General features: G+C 38.3%; 1 protein-coding gene, 1 long non-coding RNA gene and 1 other non-coding gene across 4 annotated transcripts in view; 2 read left to right on the forward strand and 1 right to left on the reverse strand.

The window, feature by feature from the left end:
• LOC139970375 (sphingomyelinase C-like) overlaps window positions 1-8,859 on the forward strand; it is a 26,322-nt gene extending 17,463 nt beyond the window's left edge. The window contains exon 3 of the mRNA XM_071976009.1: window positions 7,209-8,859. Coding sequence (XP_071832110.1) covers window positions 7,209-8,440 — 1,232 coding nt within the window. The 3' untranslated portion in view covers window positions 8,441-8,859. The remainder of the gene's footprint in view (window positions 1-7,208) is intronic.
• The window catches only part of LOC139970376 (uncharacterized), a 32,432-nt gene that overhangs the window by 15,878 nt on the left and 4,346 nt on the right, over window positions 1-12,208 (reverse strand). The window contains exon 2 of one of the 2 annotated variants that reach the window (XR_011794132.1): window positions 4,398-4,538. The exons of the other annotated variant lie outside the window; for it this stretch is intronic. This is a non-coding gene — a long non-coding RNA (uncharacterized lncRNA). The remainder of the gene's footprint in view (window positions 1-4,397; window positions 4,539-12,208) is intronic. 2 annotated transcript variants of the gene reach the window in all.
• Window positions 11,647-11,719, forward strand: Trnac-aca (transfer RNA cysteine (anticodon ACA)). Its single transcript has one exon. It is a non-coding gene; the product is annotated as a tRNA-Cys (tRNA).

Below are 12,208 nucleotides of genomic sequence, written 5' to 3' on the forward strand. Positions count from 1 at the left end.
GGAATACCGCGGCAAATATGGAGGGGATCTGTGAAGTATGTTATCAAGATAAATGATTTCCAATGTTCGAGATTAAATTAACTCTGCAAAAGCATCGGGTGGATATAGGTGACGTAGTTATCTCCGAGTCACTACATGGCCCTCTACACTGACCCGAACCATTGTTGTTTTTGCCATATTTTATTTACCAAACGGTAAAAATGTACTAAGTGTTTCTTCTTAGTAAATATCATTATCAATGGTTTGCAGGTCCTTATTGAAGCATGCATCAAATGATTGAACGGTCGTCCTTCAAATGATAACTTTAACAGTTAATTTTGTGATGCCGCAGACCGTTGAAAACGGGACTTTTATATCAGTACAGGTTATGCTTCTAATATCACATTTAAGTTTTGAGCAATGACACTGTAAACAGTTCAGGCTCATCGGTTAAAGTGACTGGACAATGTATACACCATTAAGATTAGTTCCTCAAATACAACACAAACTCAATGGGAACATCATAAGAACTTAATGGTATCAAAATGACATGTTTACAATGTCTATATACAAATTTGCCAAGTACAAATAGTGTTGAATGCCATCCACATCCATGGTTGCTCTGTTGTTTTGTATGGGGTAAAACGAATGTGATTTGGTTGAGTTATTACAATTTAAGAAACTATATGGATTATCATTAACCATATAAGGTCTGCACTGAGGAGATGACGTCATCATCAATTCAGCTTTAAAGGAGCATTCTAGAGATCATAAAGCAAGGGTTTATAGATGAATACCTGGTAAACCTGCATTCTCTCAGCAGGAGCGAGATTTTTGCTGAATTGAATATATAATAAAGGACAGTAAGTCAGTTTTCCTTCGATCAGCTTCATCGAACGTCAGTTGAAACTTAAGCTAACTGTTAGTATAGCCTATAGGCCCTTGTATAATATTGATAGCCTAGTCAGAGACCTAGTTTTCTAATAATGTTACTCTATTTTAGGCCTATAGTCAGAGACTGAGAGTGTGAAGTATATCTAAGGACTGTGTTACCGAGTGTAGTATATTATGTGTCACCATTCTGCACACGTTATTACTGCTGTTACTATAGTCTGCTAGTCGTATCGATGATGATCAGCTGTTATTCGAGAAAGGAGAGCTCCGTTGATACTGAATATGCATTACAGTGAGTTCGCTCATTGGCTTGTTTAAATCCCAGACATGACGTAACAGCATACATGAATAAAATCTGTCTTCAGCGGATAAATGTTTGGGTTCTTTCGATCGTCAATTTCTTAATTTAAGGAAAATTTTCGGCAAAGTGAGCTTGGTGAGACCTCCTTTTTCATGGTTGGTCTGATCAGCAGCTTAAATGAAGTTCCATTTTTTGAAGATGTTGAGTTTTATATATTTCCTTTTTCGAAACGCACGTCACTTTAAAATCCCGTCGTATGTACTCCCAAAGCCATACTGCCTTCGTTGACTAGTGTCGGTAGTTCCCGTGTAACCTCAATCGTTCACATTATTGTTCCATTAAGACCAGGCCGACGTTCTGACCAGAATTTTCACTGCAGTGGTGATGAATGGGGTGCATTATTTGAGTATCGAGTACTTGGGAACGTGTTCAACAGTGTGCATAGTCTCGTTCATTGCTGCCCGGGTGTAAATATTTTTTTCCCAAACAGGTTTGCAATTATATAGAGTTTTACATAACCAGGCGAATTCAATCGAGGCAACGAAATCGAAATCGAACGAGGCAACGATGTAGAACGAGGCAACGAAATAGGTGGAGGCAGCAAAATAGAAGGAGGCAACGAAATCAATGGAGGCAACGAAATAGAAGAAGGCAACGAAATAGAAGGAGGCAGCAAAATAGAACGAAGCAACGAAATAGAAGGAGGAAACGAAATAAAAGGAGGCAACGAAATAAAAGGAGGCAACGAAATAGAAGGAGGCGAAATCGATCGAGGCAACGAAATGCGTTGCGCTTTTGGCGTTCCATAGTTTTCTGCCAATCAGATTGCTCGTTACGTCAGCACCAATAATGACCATCGATTGGAAGTTCGAAGACATACACTGAATAACACACCGGCACTTAATTAAGTCTAGTTACAGGGTAAATCCCTTCAAACGTCCTAACTTAACTTTCAATGCTTGGATCATATGTTGACCTTACTTATGATACATATACGCTACATTCAATTGGGTTCGTGTTTACGTTTTCTAAGATTTTTGAGCTGTTATATTGAAATCGGAATTCGTTTCGTGGAATGAGTACGCTAAACTCAACTTCACGACGCGAGTTCACGAGTTATGAATGAATATACGCAAAACAGTATAGTCTGCAGTATGATACATTTTTGTTTACTGCACTGTACATATAGGCCTATAGCACATGTTTGAAGCACTCTGTACACAGAAAACTTTGAACAAACATCGATAGTATGATCAAACAATCATAACAAACTAGTGTGCTGAATATGTATAAACCAATTCCTAAGATTCGAAAAGCTTCGGGTAATTTTGAACGGGTATATCTTCGTTGCAAGGAATGAATGCAGACATTTTGGTGATGACGCAATTTTTCCGACCAATCATGAGCGGCTATTTACACACGATTGCAAACCTGTTTGGGAAAAAAAAAATCGCGTCCGGGTGCGACAATTTCACACCTACATCTTAACTCTATGAACACTCAAAGTAAAGTCAAGGGTTTCATCCACAATCATCACGTGGTTAGGGTTACAAATGAGCTCATGATGTTGGCCTTATAACCCCAGTGGCGGAGCCTAGGGGTATTGGTCAGGGGGGGGGGGGGCGAGAATGGTCTGTAGGGGCGCTTTCGACACTATCTAAGCGGAGCGCCACCACTGGCAGGTTGGCGCGGAGCGCCACCACAGGTTGGCGCGGAGCGTACAGATTTTATTTTGAGTAAATATACTCCCTAGATCGCCGGAAATAACCCTTTCCAGGCCTGGCTAATTTGCAGATAGTAAACGAAGAATAAATAGGTGTCATCGCCATTTTGTCAGCCTAAATTACACCAACAAAATGTGACAAATGTCAATAGGTATTTGAGAGCGCAATAAAAAAGTCAATAATCGCGAATAAGTAAAAAGTGTTAAAAAGCTGAAAAGGGCGCCAACAGTCCATTTGAGTCCGTCAGGGCGGGTGCCCCCCCCCCCCTTCTGACTGTATATGGACTCTCCGCCACTGCATAACCCTTGAGATTTACTTAAGTCTGGTAGTTATTACGACACTCTTAAACCAGAAAAAAATAATTTCTTTAATGACTGATGATAGCTAACGTGACACTAAAGACAGACATGTCTCCCTCGAATATATACGGTATATATATATATATATATATATATATATATATATATATATATATATATATATATATATATATATATATATATATATATATATATATATATATATACATATATATATATATATATATATATATAAATATATATATATATATATATATAAATATATATATATAAATATATATATATATATATATGTATATATATATATATATATATATATATATATATATATATATATATATTATTTATATATATATATAGTGTGGGGATATACCGTGTTCGTAAACATGTTTACCAGTTTTAGTTGCAGTATCTTCGGAGTCCAATGATCGAATACAATGACAGCAATCTCTTCCATATCTGATAAGAGTCAGTTCGGCGGCATTGTGCTGGGTTCTTTTGAAAGTAACTACAATTAATAAATCCAGAATAATTACAAATGCAACGCTCGAACTCACTCTAAGTTCACTTTTAGTTGCTTTAAAGTTACATAGTGGCTGTCGAGTGCTGTATGATATGTCCCATGATACATTGGATGTGTAGTATAGTGTGTGATCAGTGATATATAGCCTATTGGTATTTTCGCTTTCGCTTAATGTTATCAAAACAAACTATATGGTCTTTAACATGCCTCATACTCAAAACTCCAACTCAAGTATTATCATTAATAACCACCCACTTGAAGCTGCTACCAGTGTTAAATTTCTTGGTGTTCTTATTGACTCAAAGCTTAATTGGCATGAACATACTTCTCACCTGTGTTCGAAAGTAGCTAAGGGTGTTGGAATGATCGGTAGACTTAAAAGATATTACCGAAACATATTCTTCGAACTATTTATCTAACTCTTGTTCATCCCCATCTCAGCTACCGTAGTCTTGCTTGGTCGGGCACTAGTAACTCCGCTTTAAGAAAGTTATTTGTTCTCCAAAAACGAGCTATTAGACATATTACGTATTCTGCACCACGTATTCTGCAACACACCAGTGCACTTTTTAAGTCCCTTAACTTGTTAAAATTAAATGACATAATCAAAATTAATATTGCAACCTTCACCTATCGCTTCTTCAACAATCTCTTACCTTTAGGTTTTTTCAGTCTACTTTATTCGTTCGGAATTCCCTAGTTCACAATTATCACACACGTCAGAACAATCGTCTTCTTCTTCCTGGCAATCGGCCAACTTTTTCGAAGACAAGCTTGCATTATCTAGCCATCAGCACCTGGAATTCCATTACAGAGAGTTTAACTTCTAAGCATAATGTTCACTCCTTTCGTAAATTACAACTCTTCTAGATCCCTTATAAACCTCTACTAAGATCTTAAGTTTTCATTTTGTATTTTGTACGCTGTAGCCATCCCTTTATTATGGTAATTTTTTACCCTTAACATATATGTATATATACATGATTGTTTTTGTGTTTGTGTAAGTAAGCAAACATGTTTATATTAACACGGGTGTATATATATATATATATGTATGTAAATGCAGATACTTATATGCGTGTGTGTATTTGTATTCAATTGTGTATGTATGCATATGTATATATATATGTGTGTATTGTGGGTGGTAGGGGTGGGGTGGGTTAGTTATACGTATTGGGTTGGTGTGTGGGTGGATATTAGTGTTACTGTTTTCTTGTATTGTTCTCTCTATTGACTTATGGGAGCGCTCTGTGTTTTTTGGAGTGCTTCCTTTCACAATTTTCCCTATTGTTGATATGTTTTGTCACTTAGTTAACTTCTCTGTATTTATATTGTGAAGAAACAAATAAATGAAATGAAATGAAATTAGGGGTGTTCACTGACATTATCGGGTGAACAGTAAGCGACCAATAACGTCCTATGTAAATATGTTATAGCCTATCAGAAAACAAAAACAAATCAGAACTATGGGCCTACTATACACCGAATTTCAGGATTCACTAGGTTAGGAACTTATGGGTTCGGCGCTCTTTTTTTATATCCATTGTACTTGTTTACTCAAATGTTAAACAATGTATAGCTACTCAGTCCTCAGTTGTAGAAATAGCAGTAAATAGTGTGCAGAACTGGTCAAATCTGCATTTGTCGTGCACATATTTTGCTTCAGAGCAACATTGACTACCTTCGCGCATATCCCTCTTAAATTGGAACTTACGTCAGTCAGGTGGCTATATATTGCATTGCAACAGTAAGCAATATCTCTATTACCTTAAACCAGTGTTCGACTTATGGCCAAAACATTGCATAGCAACAAATTTCGACAATTGCTATACAATATTTTTGTTGCGTAGCAGTTCCCCAATATTGAATAGCAGTTTTGAAATTACCACAAAACGGACCAAATGTTGGCGATCAATGTATTAACTAGAAAATGTTTGTTTATTATTATTATTTATACTAGTGTTGCTACGATAATCGTTTTCAATATCGGTTACGGCCGATATTTGCAATATCGGCAGCATATCGGTATCGGTAAAATTTTGCCTAATTGCTGATAACAGCAAACCGATATTGAACTTTTCTTTTTAACAGCAGAGCTACCTCTACTTATTTATACTTGCAATGATTTGTTAATCTGCCCAAGACGATCCATTTCTTTAGCGTCAGTTAAACTCAGATTCATTTTCGATTAATATCCATGGAAACCTGACTCTCCGTAACATCTAAAAACACCTCTACGGCGCGCGAATATAACCAATGACCTTCGTGAACCTTGGCCTACACACAGCATTAGTGCAGCATATATACACTGTACTAACCATTCATTTCCTCAAAGGCCTCCGTGAAAACCTTGAACATGATGCATACAGTAACTGCACAGTTCAGCAGTGTTGGAAAACCTTGTTCAATTTCCCGCGAACACACTGCCGATTTCCCGCCGGTGTTCGCCTGCCTAGCACGCGTAACGTGCGAGCATAAAGGCGTGGTGTCCAGGGGCCCGTCTTAGGGCTATGGTGGGGTCATGGGGTAGAACCCCTCGTGGGGATCCTGGGGGCGAAAGCCCCCGAAAATTGTTGTCATTTTTTGCGATGTCTGGCGATGAAAAAAATCGCAGTTGAGGATGCAAAATACTGACAACTTTTTTTATTTAAATTGTCACGAAACTGATGTAAATTTTAAAATGACAAGTTAAAGTAGCTATATTATGTTATAAAATGAAAAGAGATTTAATCTGTCTTTCAATCTTTAAAAAGTGCAACTTACAAAACTTCCGATATTATGAAACAAACAACGTTCAGCAAAGCCCCGTTTCTAGACTGCCTAACAATGAATAGCGTGCACTATGCGTACATTTTAACAACTGCAGTGTTTAACCCTGAACCCAACTACTGTACCACGGTACATGTGCTGCGAATTTGCCCAGGTACCTTCCCAACAACTGTGAGCTCATCCCCTGTGTAACACCTGTTTGTTAACATTTTTTGGCACGTTGCCAGGGAACCTTTTAGTTACGTGAGATCCGTAACCGCCGAGGTGGTTAGGCTATTTGCTTTACACTTAACTATGGTAGGATATTATTTTTTCAGGTTTTTTTTCGCTATACGGTCAAGCGAATAAGTTGTACATTGAGTATAAACTCAATAAATTATAACTTCTACATTGTGATCGACAGTTCGTAAGTTAAGGTTTGAGTGTTTGCTCCCAAATCTGACTAGGAATTTGTATCGCACAAATCGGCACAATGTGCGATGCTGATTTGGAAACGTCTCGCAAGTTTGTCGTTTTGGATCGCATTTTGCGATGCGATACCGGAAAAATCGAACACTGCCTTAAACAAATATAGTCTACACATGTCACATGATCTCATACAGCCACAACGCCGATGCACGAATACCCTGCGCGTAGCCTATATAACACAATATATCATTAGAAATAACGTTATGAATTTGAATTTGTTTCCCCCACAGATGATGTACCAGATTGTCATGCAGATTCTTCTTATTGTCCACACTTTGGTCTCGAGTATGTATGTGAGGAACCATTCGACTACTCCAATGCATCTCATCCAAACGCGACATGCAAGACAGGGACGAGAGTCCGATGTTCGTTCCCAGACCAATCAGTACCGTTGGTGGAAACCTCCGCTGACGTCATAAAGGTCATGGCATACAATGTATATGAGTTGAGGTATCTCTTCTACCAATCCGGCCAAAAGGAGCGCACCTGTCGCATAATACCGGAAGTCTTGAAGATGCACCCTGATGTGGATGTCATCGTTTTCAACGAAGTTTTCATGGGAGGATGTTTTGCTCAAGATGACGATAACCTTTTGGAGATCCGGGACATCCTTGATCAATACGGGTTTCCTTATTATACCAAAACGGTAGGTGCTATACCGAATCTACGACAGCCAGAGAATGGTGGTATCTTCATCGCTAGTAAATGGCCGATCGATAAGGAAGGACGAAAGGTGTTCGAGCACATCTCCCGATGGGGAGACAGTACCATGAAGAAAGGAGTTGCTTACGCCAAAGTTCGAAAGACTGTGGAAGGTGAAAGCAAATTATACCATATTTTTGGGACCCACTTTCAGGCATACGAAAGGGAGAACACAAGTCTGATTCGAATGCTACAAGCTGAAGAGATGTATAACTTCATGCTTGAGCAGAATATTCCTGCGGACGAGGCTGTCATCTACGCCGGTGATTTAAACGCTGATAAAGCGAACAGACCCGAGCACGCGGCGGAGATCATCTCCACCTTACATTCAACCCTGCCAACGATAACAGGTGATTTAGAGTTCTCCTATGATAAAGTGGTCAACGATGTCTTTGATCCCGGCGAAACTACTCGTAAGTGGCTGGACTATGTACTCTTCAGCGACGAACACATACAACCGACCTCAGCGACGTTAGAGGCCGTACGGCCTCGATCCTCACCGATGGCATTGTGTATGACTGCTACCGACGTTCGGCCCATGTACGCCGACAGTCGTACTTGTTTCGACGCCCGTAACGTAACTGACCTCTCAGACCATTACGCAGTTCTAGGTGTCCTGTCATACGAATTGCAAGTAAACCCAACAACTGAGGACATTCCTGTCCCTACTGCTGGAAGTGCACGCCCAAAATCGCTACCCGTTGTCTTGGTAACAATTGCTATCATGTCGGCATCTTTTGCTGTGCTGAAAGTCATCTAATTCACACTACAATAATACTTGCTCAATGTCGTTTTATATTCTTCACTCTTTTGGGGTTTTATTTGTTAATCAATACTGTCGCGAATAAAACAGTCGCTGATGTTAATTGTTATTTAGCTTTCTACTATTAAAATAAGCATTTTCTCTTAATTTGTCCGGACCTGATTGTATGTATATTGTGTATATATATATATATATATATATATATATATATATATATATATATATATATATATATATATATATATATATATATATTGACCGCTGCATGAAATATAACGAACATGTCTGCGTCATCGGTGAATTCAAGAAACCTCGCATCATGAGCGATGATATATAGGCTCTCAATAGTTGCAAACAAAACAAGAAAGCATTGTGCCTATATAAAACGAGTAGGACACAAACACAAAATCCACATTGGATTTAAAACCTGGCTTTATGAGAACATCCTTTCAAACTTTCATCTAACATTCATTTGCAAGCTATACCTTGATCCCTTCTTGATCTCTGATCTTCACACGCAACCATTTTCGAGGTTATTTCCACATGGGTGTGAATCTTAACGGCGAATGTCTTTGATGAACAAATGTTGTTCAGGTTCAGGTATCCAGTAATCAATTATCCAAACGAATCAATTAGTTATAATTGTCAGACTTTGTCGGGCTATTTTATGTACACATTATTATCTATATAACCAACGTATTTGCTGAATGGGAGCAGCGGGTGGGGTGGAGTGGGATTATAAACGATTTCTTTCATGATTTGATTGTATACTTAGACTTTGAAGCTTAAAGTTCTCTGAAAGTGACAATAAAATTGATTGCTGATGAATGTAATATAGCATCATTATGGTTGGCGTAGAATGGTACGATACACGGCATATATGTAGATTTTTATCCTAATCAGATTCCGGCATGGGCTATAGATGTGGGGTTTTGAAGCACCCCACCAGTTGATACAACACGTGGTAGTCTTTCCTGACATTTAATGCTAATAAAAGACAAAAACTTTAAAACTAAATGCTAACAATTCAGTCCTTCTCTATAAGTCATGCTTAAAAAAATATTATACGTAAATACATTATCGCTCACTTCAAAATCTAAATCTGTTTGAATACTTTATTTCAAATTTGTTGAGTGACATACACATCTGCTATGTGCACTTAAATTAGCAATGTCGACGGTAGTCAGTATTGCCCCCCCCCACCCCCCACCCCACCCTCACCTCACCCCCACCCCCAATATGCTAGAAAGTCACATATTGCTCTAATTACAACAAGAACTTTCCTGCTACTCTGCAAGCAGGTACCAACTCTAAGAAATGTAATGGTCTGTTTTAATAATCCTGGGAATACATTATAGGGATCAAACCATCAACACAAGCAATATTGAAAACTTCTATTATGTTTAGTCAGCTAAAACTTGGGACCGATACTGATTGATCTCTAAAGAGAATGCTTCAGTGTTAAAGGGTTTATTTTGAGTTGTTCACTGGGCATGCGTTTATCTGGCTTCTACAAGCAGGGGGAGGGGGGGGGGTTGTTTATGGTTTAATGGAGTTTGGAAAATTCACATTTCTACATCGTCATATTTGTACACGGTTCAGCACATGTTCAACACATTACTGTTAATATGTACATAGCAATTTAATTTTTCCTTTAACATTTTATCGCAAGATAACAATGATGTAACAGAGCTCAATTTCTCTGTTCAGTTTCTATTTCTTCTTGAATAAGGGGGAGAGAACGGTTAACATGTCCCTAAATTCAGTAGAATATTCACCAAAGTGTCTATACGGTGGTATGCTGTCGATTTCTGGCTGAAGTTACAAAGGTACAAAAAAAGACCCAATAGTCACCCTCATGCTGATGAAACTGGTCGCCTCCTGCCCCCCCCCCCCTCCTCCTGTAACAAAACCTCTGTAAAACGGTTAGTCTATAATTAACAATGGTACTGGTGAGAAGGTCTGATAAAGGTCTTTGGAGGATTAGAAGATCGTACACAATTTCAGGTACAGTATGTCGTTCGATATTCAGGGCAGTTTTCATATAACTGATCAATAAGAGAACATTGCTTCTATAAAACCCATACAAGTTATCATTACGCACGCAATGTAGGCACCCCCCCCCCCATAACGATGATTCCTTCGACACTATGGCTACTCTAAGTGAAACGGATGAAGTTGGACATTCAAAGTTGACATCTGAATAACAGAATAACGTTGAATGAAGCTGAGAGTTGAACCTTTCCTGTTTATATCCTAGCTTGTATTCCTTTCTTTGTCATGGAGACCTCTGTTCCGGGCCCCTCAGTTCATGTCGTAACATATCTAGGTATATGTACACCAACGTAGACTAGTATGGTAATGGGAATTATGTCTTCCGTATGAGCAAACAGTCATGTTCACATTGTCCTTATAGTCCACATCTGGTGTGGGAATTGTATGGTGGGAAAAATCTGTGCGTATAGGGCCCGGGGGAACTGATATCATATTAAGACCCTGCTCAAGTCATATGAGTGCAGAAGCATTAATAGTGTGATATCTCCCAAATGGAATATGATATCTCTTAATTGGATGGTGGCCAGGTTTGCGTCTTCGCTGAGAATATTATCTTTCTTCCCAAACGTTTCCCCAATAAACATAACACCATAGTAACTCTTACAAATCTTTGTGAACCCCATTAACCTAGAAGAAGGAGGTGGTGATGGGATATGACTATACTTGCATGCCTGCGATCCATTCTAAGTCCAGTTTGAAGTTGCTATTATTGAATCTTTGTTGCTAAAGGGCATTTTTGAAACACATTATCTCTTACATGTGATGGGACTCCCATTATCCGAAAAAGAAGATTCTGTGTATGTTATATTCGCATGCCTTTATGCATGTCAAGCTCCGAGAAATTCCCAGCTATCTGTTAATTTGGGGCGTCTCAGCCGATTTTATAGTAACATTTCATGCACATCTAAATATTGCCATACAATCTACATATATATATATATATATACATAAATATATAAATACATAAATATATATATATACATATATATACATAAATATATATATATATATAAATATATATACATAAACAGAACTAGTATTTATATATATAAACAGAACTAGTATTGTTCGATACAGGTGACAAACGCCTACAGTGGAATTACGACCTTCCTTACCGGTTTCGAACCTCTGGACTGATTGTAAAATCAGCGTCCATAGCCTAGTTGGTTAGGGTGTCCGCGTACAAAGCGGAAGGCCCGGGTTCGAATCCCGGTGGAGGCTGGAAGTTTTTTCACTGTTCTTGAATTTCCAACTCATTACGATTTTCATTTATATATGTATATATATATATATATATATATATATATATACAGGTGACAAAACGCCTACAGTGGAATTACGACCTTCCTTACCGGTTTCGAACCTTTGGACATACAGTGTGATCTTATACTCCAACATCACAGGGGTGAGCCAAAACAGAACTCTAGAAGGAACTCCAGCCAGAAAAAAATAGACTGCTTCAAAACCTTGTGGCGCATACGACATATTCTGCATTGCGCCAAATATGTTCTACTGTCAATTTTCTTGTACTGACATCCTGATCGATAGCATAGTTCCTCGCAGAGACTTTTAATCTTCCTTACCATATCATTATGTGAGTGCAAAGTTACTTGGCAGTAAGGGATATATTTCAATTTTATCAGTGTGATCTTATACTCCGACATAACAGGGGTTCGCCACTGCCAATTTTCTTAGATCTCTTGTTACTGA

Source organism: Apostichopus japonicus, chromosome 8, assembly GCF_037975245.1.
Source record: "Apostichopus japonicus isolate 1M-3 chromosome 8, ASM3797524v1, whole genome shotgun sequence".
NCBI lineage: Eukaryota > Metazoa > Echinodermata > Holothuroidea > Aspidochirotida > Stichopodidae > Apostichopus > Apostichopus japonicus.